The 15250-nt window shown below is 39.1% G+C and overlaps 1 protein-coding gene across 1 annotated transcript in view; it reads left to right on the plus strand.

Moving 5' to 3' along the window:
- MYO16 (myosin XVI) overlaps positions 1 to 15250 on the plus strand; it is a 283366-nt gene that overhangs the window by 9873 nt on the left and 258243 nt on the right. Inside the window, 1 exon segment of the mRNA XM_010728547.3 lies at positions 8694 to 8957. Coding sequence (XP_010726849.1) covers positions 8694 to 8957 — 264 coding nt within the window.

Below are 15250 nucleotides of genomic sequence, written 5' to 3' on the forward strand. Positions count from 1 at the left end.
TTTTAATTGTCATTTAAGCCCAGATCATTTTTTCTCTTCTTATGCCCTTTGATTTGGAGCTTCTTGAGTTTTACTTATTGGTTGTTTGACTTTGAGCAATTTAGATTATTAAAATATGGCCAAATATGCTGATGTTATTTTCTCATGGGCTTTGTGAGCGACAAGCCTTATGAAGTGATTTGTGTTAATCTCAAAGTATAAATTTCTTTGTTTTGGAAATCCCAAATAAGGAGTGGCATAAATTCTATGAATCTCCCATTTATTTCCATAAATACATACAAAGAGCACAATAACACTGTTTGATAGAGCAAATTCTCAGCTTCAAAACACTCTTTTTCAACATGGTCACCACCACTAGCTGTGCATTCTCACCAGCAATGGAGAAAAGCCCGCTTGTGAAAATCTGCACTAGCAAAAGTGACTCACTGTCACTGTCACCATTGCTGAAATGCACCAGCCATGACCTCGCTATGCTCACATCCACTCTTCAGTCTCCATTAGCATTCATCAAGTGCTGATGAATGTCAGCGGGTGCTGTTTTTTCTGCATGGAGGAATTCAGTGACACACCTTTGCTTCATCCACAGTTCCATGTGAGATGCCATTGTGTCAGAGTGCCCCTCTGCTGCCATCTGTCAAATGGCAACAAAATGTAATGGAATATTGATGGAATGAATGTTGGTGGAATATTGGTTTAACCTCTGTTGCCACACCACCAACATCCACCTCTTGTCATGGGCCATCAGAATAAAATAGGAGGCATTACTTTTGGAACAGCCTTCATGGAGATGTATTAACACCATCGCCACCACAAACACACAGAGCAATCATTGAATTAGATTACTTACTTTCTGAATTTACTCTGAACTCTCTTGGAGTTAAGTCTCTCTTGGAGTATAAGTCTCATGGAAACTCGTACTATTTGAATTAAAATTATAAAGTTAACTTTCAGAATCATACAGGTGTATTTTGCTTTGATTTTTCCAAAGGAAAAATGTCAGATTATACTACCTATATGAATCTTTTCTAGTTTTTGTTCCTATCATAATTTCCAAACCTGTTGGGCACTTTAAAAAAAATGTCTCGTAAAGCAGATTAATTGTGACATAATTTATTCAAATGACTGAGCAGTGTTTGGAACTGCATTTCCTAAGAATGAGCTACAGCTATTTCCTTATGCTCTGAACTGATGATGTTGCTTTTCTACCGTGTGGGTATCTGGGTTAGCCTAATAACCGTTAAATCTCTTGTCACAGAAGATACCACATAGTCTTGAGTATGTTGCAAGGATGTTAAATCCTATGGTGAGGAAGTTCCCTCTTCTTCAAGAGAAATACATTGCCATACAGAATTACCCTTTGCACTACTTACCTTGCTGTCAGCAGAAATAAAGTTAAGGTGGTTAGGCAACATTTATGGAAAATGCTTTGAAGGATCTGTCTATGCTTTGTGAAGAAAAGCGAAAGGCATTCAATTTGATTGTCTACAAGACTGTTATTTAGCTCTCTGGCTCAATTTTCAATAGTTCTTTGTCTGTGATAGAGGCTATGAGTAGTATCTGGAAACCACTCCCAATAGGCAGTATGGATGATATGGCCATAGGTCCAGTCTTCCATCTATTTCATCAGGCTTTGTAGCCTCAAATACCATTGCCTTTCTTCACATTTTCCTACTGCTTACTAGAACATTCACATGCACCTTTTGTTATAATATTCCTTTCTGACATGCTGCAGTGCAACCAGCAATTCAGACACTGTAATTTAAAAGCTGTAAAAGAGGTAATTGTTTTACCTCACAGTAGCAAAGCATGATACACACAGGAGAATGAGGGCAATATGCTGTACAGTCTAGATATGTTTTGTTTGTTTTCCGTGAACCTTCACCATGTGTACATGAGACAGTATATACCACTTTACTGGAGAAGCAGAGGTTGCTCCCTGTCCTTCCTTTATGTATTAGGCATTGGCTTTATTAAAGCTAACAGTTAGAGGATGAGCAGATTGTGCCTATTCATTTTGTTTGCATTCCTGCAATTTCTGGATATGATCCACAAATAAGAACTACTGCTGACAGCTGCACACGCTTTCTCCCAGACCATTTGGACTTGTGTGTTCCTTGTGCTTATAGAAGCAAAACCAAATAGTAATGATATTTTTTTCCTAAAATTGGGAAGAAGCCCTACCTAAGCATGTGCATCAGAAGCTGGTGTTTTATTACACTGAAGGACAATGCATGGGCAAGCAGTTTGCCTGTTTACTAGATAGTCTGGCATGCAGTTAATTACATTTACCTAGCACATACAACATCCGTATGTTACAGACTGCATGATGTAAATGACAAATGACAGTGCGGAGCCCTCTGGTATATTTTTAGTTCCTTATTATTCAGGTTCTCCTCTATTACTACAAAGGCAAAATCCCAAACTGGTTGGTTCTCTGATTTAAATAGAATAAATTTTTGGAGAATGCTGCTGTAACTTCACTGAATGGCTGATAGATAGAGTCTATTACAAAGCCTACAGAATTGATTAATAGTGTCTGATAAGCAACTTTTCCATGGGATCAAGCTAGAAATTGATTTCAGTTCCTGCTTACCAGTCCAGTCACATTGAAAGGCTCTTGAAGAGTGGCAGTGGGGTTTTACAGGAGGATACTTTCTTGAATATGCTCAGGATTGTTCTTTAGCAAAGACAGTTAGGTGTTCAGCAAAAAACAAGAAAGCTTTCGATGTTTTGTCGTTTAAGAAGTCTAACTTTGCAGTTACATTCAAGAGAGGCTCTATAGAGCCAAGAATGGGAGAACCAGACCAGCTCCTTTGCTGACATGCAATTTATTCTCGAAAGATTTGGTGTTAATAGAATTCTTTAGGTTTGTTACAAGGGAAATAGTTGATTTTTATACCACTTCCTTATGATTAATTCCTTGGGGATGGAAAGGGGAACCAAGAAAAGAGAAAAGGAGTCAGCCCATTGCTGCAGTGAATGCAGCGTTGCTGACCTGATGGAATTGCTTCAGCTGTTAGAATTGGGCTGAGTGGTTAAGAGGGCTGTGTTTCATTTACAGCTTAATAAACGTAACGAAGAGGCTGTTCAAATGGCGAGTCATTTTCCCTACACTGAACGAAGAATTTTTCAGAGCCAAGTACTTGGATACCAACCTTAACATTGCAATTTGATTTGGATTTAAATTAATCTAGCCTCTTGAATCTCTAAGATCCCTAGATGCATAATAGCGTTTGGTTTTTGAAAAGGGCATTTGTAATCAAACACATTGATCTGTAGTCCAGACACCATAACTTCAGTTAGGCTTTTGCATTTGTATCACTGATTTCACGTGGAATTCAGTTCAGTTGCATAATTATGCATAAATTAATTTTTCCATGTTAATGTAATGAATTTAAATGATATGTGTGATCCCTGGAGGTATTTAAGAGGTGAGTGGATGTAGTATTTAAGGATGTGGCTTAGTGGTGGGCTTGGTAGTGTTAGGTAATACGTGGACTTCAAGATGTTAAGAATCTTTTCCAACTTAAGCGATTCTGTGGCTCTGTGATTTTCGTGCTGCCGACAATACTTAGGGAAGCCATCGTGTATAACAATAAAGTGCATTATTGGAAGAGTCATTCCTATAGTTCCTGGTCTTATTTCTGTTATCAAACATGGGGTGTAAGTTAATGCAGCTTTCTAAAGCTGATAAAGCTGTGCTGATTTCCACCATCCTTGTATCTGATTCTGTAAGTATCAAACTATTGCTGCTCACTGCATGCTTTTGTTATATCTCTTTATTAGTACTGGGAATATGTTTAGCTGGCCAGCTCTGGAAGTGTTGTGTAATAATTCAAGTATTCATCAGAATTTGTCTTTTTTCCGTTTTGATGAATGTTTGTCTCTTTGAACAATTTACTGAAGTTGATATAATTTTCAAGTACTTTATCTTTCTGAAAAGCAGGACTACTTCAGGTATCAAAATGGGAATGTAGATGTTTAATTGTGGTTACAACAGGAACCCAGACAGAACACAGTGTGTTTTGAAGGGTTTTATTTCCCTTTTTCCCTTAATGATATCAACATGCTTAAATAATATTGTTTGAGTCTTGAGTAGGTACATTCTTGGAATCTCATGTTGCCATTTTTTTGAGGTAGTTTTAACCCTTCTGCAGTGTTTCTTTCCTTTAAAGACCATAGTCTTTCAATTTTTTAGGGTGGTTGGATTAACGATTTAGATGCCAGAGTGAGTGACTAAAATAAAATGAGAAGAAGCCATAAGAGCAGGAAATATAAAGGCAAGAGGTATCATCATGGATTCTGGAAAGAGATATATGGCAGGTGTTCCTATGTGCCATGTAGTTACTTGGGCTCAGGTCACCTCGGAGATACAGAAGAAAATGCCTGTAGCGATCACATTGTTCTTTCTGTTTATATCCCATCATCCTCTCCAAGTTCTTCATGTTGCTCATGGACTGTTGTTTGTGATGCCAAAAATGTTCCTTCTCTCACCTTCCCCGTAAGAACCAGTAACAATTCAGAGCAAACAATTCCTCTTTACTCAGAAATCTATTGTTTGTACAGGCAGGATCAAGCTTGTGATTTGTGGTGTCATGAAATAGGCACTTTTGCCAATTGTGAGTAAATTGCTACAATTTTTTATCAACAGGCTGTTTTGTAGCCATAATTCTTCTCTTTGTAATGGTTCAAGGTGGAATCAGCAAAGCGTCTCTACAGTAGCAAGCATCCTTTATATAGATTTTATTTTCTATTCTTTACAGGCTTCCTTTGTCCTGTGCTAGCTAACAACCATTATGATACAATAAGGGATTTCTGTTTTCCGTAATTCCGTTTTTCATAAAAGCTTTTACATTGTGTGATTGTATGTAAGATGCAGGCTTTAAAACCAGAGATAAATCAACAGTCATGTTTTTTTTTCTAGTTGTTTTGGTCCAGAGCATCTCAGTAAATAGATCAGACCCCACTAAGCTTTTTCGGAGTTTCGATGGAGACGTTGTTAATGAGTTATTCAGTGCCATCTGCCATGACGGTCACAGTGACCTTATCAAATCACTCTACACAACTGTAATTTGTCATACACTGAGGCAAGAAGAAACACATGAAATAATCTTCAAATGTACTGTCATAGTGATATCAACTCTTTCTCTTACCTGCAACCTTTTCCTCACATTACCACACCGCCTCCTCAGTAGCATTCAGAAAGAGCTCTGAGATTATGCTTTACAAAAATCTTGTCCAACTTGAATGGGTCCCATATGAGCTTCTTGTGTAAGTTTAGCCTATTAGCTTGTACTGCTTTTCTTGTATATGGAAGAGAAGAGGATGGACAGACGTGCTGCACATGGTGCCTTTAGGAGGCCCTAATAGCTTCTCAGCTACAAACAAGGCAAGTTGTTAGTCCATAAGCAGTTTACATCTGCCTAATAAAATTGTGGATTTTAGCAGTTATTTTTTCCTGGAGGCCTTTTAAACAACTGAAGCCATTGGTTCTACTGGCACCGTTAAATTATGGCAGAGTGGTTGGCATAATTTGAATGATAGAGCTTAATCCTGATTATTGGAACAACAAACTTTGAGCCATTCAGCAAGGGAAGTACGTATTTTGATGCCCAAGGGCAGAATAACCCTGTGAATTGGTGTGGGCTGGGAGCCAACTGATTTGAGTTGCAGCTCTGCTGAAGAGGATGCAAGGATTACAGCAAACAGGGTTGACTGGGAGCCAGTCCTGCACTTGAGATGCAAATAAGGCAAACCACATGCTGGGGTATGTTAAATAGATGGTGGCTAGCGGATTGAGAGAAATAATTTTCCCGTTCTACTGGGAGCTAGTGAAGCTGCACTTGCAATATGTCACAAGTCTTACCCAAGTATGAGATGGTCGTTGTTGCTGTCATGAATGTGGTGGTTTTACCCTGATGGATAGCTAAATTCCACCATACATTCTCTCTCTCACTTCCACTCCATAAATGAAGAGAGGGAGAAAATGTAATGGAAAAGGGCTCAAGGGTTGAGATGAGGATAGGGAGATCACTCACCAGTTACCAGCATGGGCAGAGCAGACACACCATAGGGTGGTTGTTATGATTTACTGTGTATTCCTAACAGATCAGAGCAGTGGGAAACTAAATCAAATTAAAAACACTTTCTCCACCCACTTCTACTTCCTCTCCCCAAGCAGTGTAAGGGGATGGAGGCTGCTATCAGTCAGTAACACTGCTTCTGTCTATGCCCACTCTCTGCCCTTGCTCCACATGGATCTCTCCCACAGTGCCTTCCTTCTTGAATGGATCCCCATGGGCTTCCCACAGGCTTCAACTCTGCCAGCTTCAACTCCCAAGAGAGCTCTGTACCATGTGGCCTACCCTTAAGGCATTGCTTCACAAGGATCCCCCCAGATGGGGAGCTCTTCCAGCCCTCCTGCCCTATTGCAGGCCCCTCTTTAGGACTGCAGCTCCAGCCGGTGCTCTCCATGGGCTGAACCACTTTGAGGCCTCATTCGTGGCTGTACTATGGAGAACTGCTCTCCGAGGTGCCCATGGGCTGCAAGGAACTGCTGCTCCACACCCAAAGTACCTCTGCCCTCCTTCTGCACTGACCTTGGTGCCTGGAGGGATGTTCTTCTCACATGGGGTAGATGCTGGGCTCTACTCATGGAAGCCACACCCTGCAGCCCCTCTGCTACCAAAATTTGTCATGTAAATCCAATACAATGAAGTAGCAATGAACGGCTGAAAGGCATTTATGAGAATCTTCTCTTAACTTTCCCCAGCCATTCAGTTTGCATTGCCAAACATGGCTTAACACAGCATGCTGATTTTCTTTCTTAGGCTGAGAACCTGGCTGGTAGGCAGTATACCCAAACCATTAAGGGATAAACATAGAGTTTTACAAGCCAAAAATACTATGTGAGCTTAAGGCATGGGTACTAAAATACTTTATACAAAGCAGAACAATTATGAATGAGAAGATTTGTAGTTCACTGATTCAGTTTCCCTCATATGGTGATAGAAAGGAGATGCGGTCACAAACTGGCTCACAAATTGAACCAGTCTGAATGCAGGTCTTCACTGAATGCTTTCATCTCGTCTGGAGAAGTTGGGAATGAAGTTTCGTCTTCTGAAACTTTACGGGTACCCTTTGATTTCCTTGTTGTGTCTGACATGCTTGGAAATGAAACATATCATTTGAAACAAAACTTTCTAGCTCAACTTATACAGAAGGAGTTCTTCTGATGTGCAAAAAGTGAATTTTGGCTTAATACAAGCCAGTACTTGTTTCCAGTGTTTTATTTTGACGAATCATTTCCTTGTAGCTAGAAGGGTGTGCTAAGAAAAGAACAGAGATTATAGGAGGGGAAAGAGTAGCTTATTGTAAAAATCAGTTGACTGAACTTGATCTGTAAAATTATTTTCTATGTCTGCTTGTGTCTTGGAGTTTCTCAGCAAGAAACTTTGGGCTCTGTCTGCGTCTTTGATACTATCACATAACACCATGATAACATATTATATACAGCCCTATGTCTTCAAAGCAAAACAAAACTTAAAGTAAAGAACATAGATGTCTTGCATTGGACATCCAAAATCAGTGATTTAAAAAGAAAACACTTATGTTTCAGTTGTTCAGTAGAGAAGATGTGTAATAACACGCCTTTATCCCTCAATTTTTTAAGAAAATATGCATTTTTGAAGCGTTTGTGTGCTGCGATGATTATAAAAGCCTGCCAGGAAATTATTAATTTTGCTTTCAGAAGAGGGTTTGTATGTAGATAAAGTTTATGTCAAGCAACAAGGAGAAAATAAAATGGTTCTTTAGTCAGCACCACCCAGCTAGTGAGCTAGTGCAAGTGTGAGGTAGGAGTCCATTGATGATTTAACTAAATATTTAGCAAAATGGGCAGACAAAAGCCTGTGTTCCCTTCAAGAGATCTTCCATCAAATTAGGGTGGGAAAACCTTTCTCATCTGGGCTGCTCGTAGTTCTTAGAAATGAGAAATTTGGGCACCTAGCTGCCATTTGAAGAAAAGTTTAGTATATACATAATGTAGAACATTAGAATCAGAAATGGTTGAGTGTTCTCCAGCCAGCTCTTCGAGCTGTTTTAGGGTATGTTAATGACTTCCTCGCTGATGTATTAGATGTGAATTGACATCCAAGGAGTCAGGCAATAAAGTTATCTGACGATCCCCTAGTCTGTGATGAGCATAGTCTGAGTTAGGTGAAGGTTCCAGTACCTTTCCAGAAATTGTACTTCCAGTACAATTTCATTAGAAGATTCCATTTGGAATCTTTCTTTGGAACCTTCATTTTGGAATTGGAATTGCTCTTTGCAATGCCAAAAAAAAAAAGAAAAAAAGCTACCACAAACTACCACTGCTACCACCAAAATTCCTCTTTTATTCACACAGTTAGGAATCCAGAATGGTTTTAATGTTTTTAATAGGAAGTTGCCTGAAGACTAACTGCATGCTGATGTGCTCATTATAATTATGATAGGATGATTTTTCTTCTCACTGAATAGCAGGTATTTGCTAACCCAAAGCAAGATGAATTAAATGAGGCTGTTTGTAGATCACACTGTCAAGTGGGAGGAGTTCATTTGACAAACTAACATAACAGGTGATTAGAAAGAAATCTGGTGGAAGTTTCATTACATGCTCACCATTGCATGTGTTTGTTTTCTGTATCTTGCAGGCTGTTTCCAGCTATGTAATGTTTTTCGGTCACATGAGATGGAAATTGACCAGTGCTTGCTTGAGTCCCTCCCTCTCGGCCAGCGGCAGCGGCTGGTGAAGCGGATGCGTTGTGATCAAATAAAGGCGTATTATGAACGAGAAAAGGCTTTCCAGAAGCGGGAGGGTTACGTGAAAAAACTGAAACATGGAAAGAATCATCGAGTTCGTTTCAACCTTGCCGATATGATACAGGATGCTATCATACATCATGACGATAAGGAAGGTACTTAGTATATGTTAATTGTTTTCTTTTTATGTAGCTAAAAGTTTCATAGTAGAAGCCTCCATGTTCTGTTTACCTTTATTCAAGACAAATACAATTTTACTTGTTGATGACTGTAAAGTGATAAAAGGAGTAGTATAGACAGACATGCAGGATGCTGTATCTTGCCACTGCAATGAATAAGGCATAAACCTTGGAGATAAAACAAATTGTCTCTGAAGTTAATATGCGTGTATATTAATAAATTTCAAAATCAGCTAAGACTGTTATCACTATTATGTGTGGCCTGTTATGTATCTGTGGGCCACAGAATTTCACCCAAGTTACTTTGAACGTTAACTTTCCATTTTTTAGCAAACATCTGGGATAATTATTTCTGGTATTAGTGGCAGAAGCCTGGCTAAAGCCATCGTGGTCCTAATCCCAGTGGGTCAGAACTCTGGATCTGATCTGCTGTTTGTTTGCTTTTGAAACCCTTTGCTTCAGTTTTGGGTTCAGTTTCCAGTTTCCTGGCACTGTTTGAATCCCTGGTGCAGCTGCTCGCTATCTGAGGAATTTTACATTTTGCTTCTTGAAAGCGAACCAAAGCTTTCAGTAAGAAATCTCTCAAGTTTTAGAAGTCCCCAGGAATCTCCATACTGTTATGCGGGAGGGATGTAAGAAAAGAAGTGGTGCAATGGCTTTAGCAACTTCTTTGCAAGTAGCTTCTATGGCAGCTTTTTGAAATCGTATTGACACAAAACAACCCTGACAGGTGAGCGTCTGAACAAGAGTTCCATCAAGGAACTGAATTGCCAGATTTCTATGATTTTTTTTTATCTATTTATTTGGTTAGATATAGATTTTTTACTCACACCCAAACCTTAATTTTAATCGGCATTTGCTCTAACTGCCATTGCTTATCGTTGAGGTGTGGTCCTATACATTTAGAACTATACAGCCAATGGACCAATGAGCCCTTCTCTTAAAATGAGTGCCCAGGACAACATTCATAACTATTACAAATAAAATTTAAAACCTTTCCTTCTGCTCTTATGGAAAAATACAACATTTATATGTGAAGAACTTTTCTGTGTTCTCATTTTTTAACTATCTGTAAAAAACGAGCAGAATACTAGATATTGCTGTTAGCATTCTGTAGAAGTCAGGTACCTCAGGCTGTTTTTGACATGTAGTTTTCTCATTGATGTGCTGATAGAGTATCAGCAGTGTTTTGTGTTGCACATACTTGGCCATGAGCTGCATCTGAATCAGAACACTGAATTCAGCAAATGCTGAAACTGAACAGCATGTGCAGAAAAGGGCGATACTTAAGGCAGAAGAGAATAAGGTGGGAGGGGGAAAAAAAAAAAAGGTTGGTATCCTGTTCTTGAAACAAGTAACAGCTCCCAAGACGCAAGCAATTCAAATTGCCCAAAGGTAACTACAGGAGGAGTAGAAACACTGTCCTCTTTTGATGCCTATGATCCTTGGTAGGACTTTGGAACTAGTGTGATTCTTGTCTTGACCTGCAAGTGCTTGTTTGTTGTGCTTTTAGGCAGCTGTTCCCAATTCTTGACCACTTGTAAGTGAATAATGCCATACTAACAATTTTTATCAAGTGAGTAAACACAACAATTAAAAAAGCAAAGAACTGAAATTCAAAGACACGGAAACTGTTCTCCTACTACAGTTGCTGAGTGGGACAACCAACCATGATTTTAGTGAATAGATCTACGCTAGGATTTCAGTTCAATTAGACATAAGCTTCTGTACTAAATATCATATTCATGTAGTGTGTTTTGTCTTGCTTTATTGAGCATGGAAACTAAATTCCTTGCAGACAAAACTGAACTGAAAGATGTGCTCTGGGAGTATACGTGATGACTACAAACAATAATGCATTTTCAATCCAGGCTGAGTTTAGTCTGAAGTAATCCTGCTGAAACAACAAGGTTGGGGAAGCTGGGCTTTTGGCACCACCTGTTTCTCTTGGTGCGTTTATGCATATTTCAGTCACTTATTCAGCATTCATTGTTCATCTTATACCTATTAGATAACAGCGATGTGTGTGCAACCAGTAAGTTAATTGTGATGGATCCTGATATTTGCATGGAGCATTCTCTGCCTCACTGCAGTTTCACATCAACTGTATTTGTGCATTTGGAGTGAAAAGGGAAATCTGAACCCTCCCCTTCACTGAGTTGTAAAGCAGAAATGACTGCAATATAAGGCTGCAGATGAGAATGAGCACACCTTTCCTGGCTTTTCAAATGCTGCAATCTCTCTTCTGGCCCCTGTGTTTTGCTGCAACGACCTACAGGAGATACTAATACTGCATTAAGCACGCAAAGGTGGCAGCCAGGTGCTAACAGCCATTAGCTTTCCTTTCTTCTGTAAATCCATGACTGGTCTGCAGAATGTGGTTGTTACTGCATGGTGTGCTTGTTAACTATCAGCGGCATTCCAAAATAGGCTGTTTGAATACAGAGAGCCAAATTTTTCTCTTTGGAAAAGCTAGGTATTGATCAAGAATTTCTTAAAGTATAGATTACTCTAAATAAGTAGCAAAGAAGTATCCTAATATGAAGTGTTAATAATATTTTCATGATTTACAATAAACTGCCTTCTAATAAATGAAAATAACTCCTATCCTGTGAAAAAGTGGGATTCAAACTGATCTGAATATTGTATATTTTGGAGTAACCAAGGTGGGAATGTCTTCAAAAGTTCATTTTTGTTTTGAATAGCAGGTTATTTTAATGTAGTCTGAATAACTTCTAGATGTAACTTTCAAACTAGACATTTTGTTTATAGTGAAATACTTAATAACAAGTGTGTGCAAAGGCATCTTATGAGATACTCAGCACTCAAATAGATTTTGGTTCACAAATAGAATTTAGTACACTGAAACTGTTGGGTTGTGCCCTGTAGATAATTAATTTTTTGGACTTGAAGTGCAGTGGCTTTGAAGAGGTGAATTCCCTTTGAGATGTAATGACTGTGAATGAGGCAGAATCTGCTGTGTAGAATGGATGGGCACACTGGTGTTAAGAAAGAGAACTGTGCAGCCTGAGTGCTTTGAATTGCTAGATGTACACACACAGTCATTGTTGTGATGTCGTGCAAATATTTTTGTGCTCTTGCAATCTTTTGGTTAAAATTGCTTTTGCATCCTGGAGCTTTGTGGCTTTCAAGGTGTGTGTTTCAAGGTGTGGAGTTTTGTAAAACTACACTGAACATCTCAAAGTGAAAATTGGCAGATTCATACAGTTTTATTCCAGCTTAACCCTTGGAAGAGAGGATGTGGTAATAGATTTATGAAAGAATAGACTCACCCAGAAAGTATTGCAGCTAGTCCTATTTTCTTCATTTTTTAGATCGATTTAGAAATTGTTTGCAAATCTTGGGCTCTTAAAGACTGCTACAACTACATATTTTCTCCATTCATTAAAGTGAAGCAGGTTCCAAGTCTGCTTAATTGTCTTGTCTTCTGTGGCTGTTTGTTGATGAATCCTACAGCAGTTTCATTTGGTTTGGGGTCTGGTTACTTAAAAAAAAAAAAAAAAAGTCTGCTACATATATTGATTAAGTAGAAATGTGGATATACTGCATGCAGCTCATGGGAGAGCAACAAAACAAGGAGCTGGAGTGATTTAAAAAGGAAAAGATTAAGACCTAGTTTTGAGAGCAGTGATCATATTTAAGCAAGTTTGAATGTAGCTGTTAATAATTCAGTGAGAAAGAACACTCATTCTAAATGTATAAATAAAAACAGATCTAGAATGTGATTTTTTTAAAAGTTGTATGAGAAGAATATCATTTGATATGAAAATGAGAACACAACAATAGAACAGGTTTGGAAGCAGCTTCCCAAGTGAAAATCAAGGGCACATTTCTTTGGGATTACCTGAATTATATAGACTGTAACCTGTTTGGGAATGGTGAAGAATAGTCTGGTTGAGTAGGCAAGGTAAGTTGGATAAAATGAATATATATAAAGATGAATTGGTAATGTGACTTGTATCAAGATTCATTTCACATCTGAGTCTGATTGGAATTTCACTCTTAGGAATTCACTGAACTTGTTATTTATGAGAAATGCAACATATCTTGTCAAAATTATTATTGCAACTGATGCTGGGCACCAAACAGACCCATACCCTAAATCTCACATAGCAGGGAAATTGTAGCCACTGGCTTTACTTCGTCATCTTTTGTTACGTTCTCTAACAGAGAGAACTAAGCAGTCTTTCCTGCCATATTATCCAGATCATAGGACTGTCAGAATCGTTGTCTATTTAATGCCTTTATCTTTGCTATGAAAACTCTTAAGCTGTAAAGCAGATGTGATAGATATGTGCTGGTAGGGCATGGAAAGTCAGAAAAGGAAGGTCAGAGAGCCTCAGTCTTTAAACAAAAGAGGCACTTCTGTGAAAATCAGCATTTCAAAAGGGGAATGCAGATTCCCTAATTTAATTAAGGCCCGTTTAATCCTTTTCATAGCATTATGCTGGTTCTATGGCACTTTGTGATTCTAAGTAGCCACAATACCGAAGTAGGTGGGTGTTTGCACTGATGCTGCATATGTAATATGCATTCTTGGTCCTTTATTTGGAAGCTGAGCCCGGCTCAGCCCTGCTCTCTGCTTCTTTCCAGCCCTGCAGGGCTAACAGTGTGACTGTTAGTACTGATGTGCTGTGGCTGGGGACAGCCTTCCTCTCCTCTCTCTCATCAGGGGATGCCTGGTTTCAGCAGCGGAATATACCAATACCCTAGTCCTGATAGCAGTCTTTGAATATCTAAACGGGAGCTATAGGAAAGAAAGGACAGACTCTTTAGCAGGGTCTGTTGTGGTAGAACTAGGGGAAATGGTTTCAGACTAAAGCAGGGGAAATTAAATTGCATATAAGGAAGAGGTTTTTAACAATAAGGGCACTGAGGTACTGGCAGAGGTTGCCCAGAGAGGTGGTGGATGCCCCATCCCTGGAGACGCTCAAGTTCAGTCTGGATCAGGCTCTGAACATCCTGATCTGTAGGAGTCCCTGTTCATTGCAGGAGAGTTGAACCAGAGGGCCTTTAAGGGTCCCTTCCAACTCAAGAAATTCTATGATTCTGCTGTAGTGGAGGGGCTGGGTCCTAGTCCCAGGAGCTTTGCTCCAGAGTAATTGCTTAGTACAGGGATCCCAACTCACTTCCCACCGAGATAACAGTATCGCTGGCTGTTCAAAAGATTTTGTAGTGTCATAACATTTGGGAGGATTGGGCTAACCTATATAATGGGAAGTTTCAATATTAATGGTTATTTTTCATTAACATTGTGTAATGATAAATTTTGGTTACATTAATTAAAAGGGTTAGTAAGGAAAAAAAAGGGAGTACAAGTGGAGCTGGTAGTGATACCATAAATTGGTCGATCACGAAACTCTCATAAGACTCAGTTTGGAGTGTTAGAAAGCAGGCATTCTTTATTCTTGGTGCTGGATGCATGAAAAGATCCTTTCACCTAAACTGTGCCTACCTTATGCAAAAGATCTTCAGCTTATATACATTATTCGTGTTGCATATGCAACCGTTTTACTGGGCAGTGTGTATATAGTCAATACTTCCCCCAGAATCACTAACATAGAATCCCACCTCCTTGCACATGTTCAGTCTTTTTGTGGTAATGGTCTTCTGGGATCTTTGGAGAAAGTCAGTAGTTTTCCTCACTGCGTTTGCTAGTTGAACCTGGTCTTCATGCATGCTCAGTTAGCTCCTTGCCTTGATAGCACAATGTTTGCTTTCACAACCTTATCTGCTCGATGGTGGTGGTGGTGGTGGTGCTTCCCACATCTGCTCCATAGAAGGAGTTCAGCATATCATCCTTATCTACTTGGTACAAAGACACAGACTCTTCCTGTTATCTAAACAAACTGCAAGGCTATCCATCAATGAACATTAGCAAGCTTAACATCATCTCTGTAAAGTGCATCAGTACTGGAGTCTGATTGGCATGCTAGTAATTTCTGGTTATGAAAAGGGCCCAGAGATGGCAAAGCCTGTTCAAAAGAAGAATGTATCTTTAATTTGAGATGGCAGAAGAGCTCACCATTAGCTTTTGATAGTCAGGAGACAGTGTCAAAGATGTGATGGTGACACTTCTTATTCTAACACCACAAAACTGATCAGAAAATAGTTTGGAACAGAGAGAAAGGTTAAAACCGAGCTGAAGTAAAGGATGTCTTTATTTCCTTGTACTGTTTCCAGAACTGACTTCTTATTTTTATCTTATTACCATAGGCTTGCTTGTGCTTTACTGGTCTATCTTGTTC

The sequence above is a fragment of the Meleagris gallopavo genome, chromosome 1, assembly GCF_000146605.3.
Source record: "Meleagris gallopavo isolate NT-WF06-2002-E0010 breed Aviagen turkey brand Nicholas breeding stock chromosome 1, Turkey_5.1, whole genome shotgun sequence".
NCBI classification, from domain to species: Eukaryota; Metazoa; Chordata; class Aves; order Galliformes; family Phasianidae; genus Meleagris; species Meleagris gallopavo.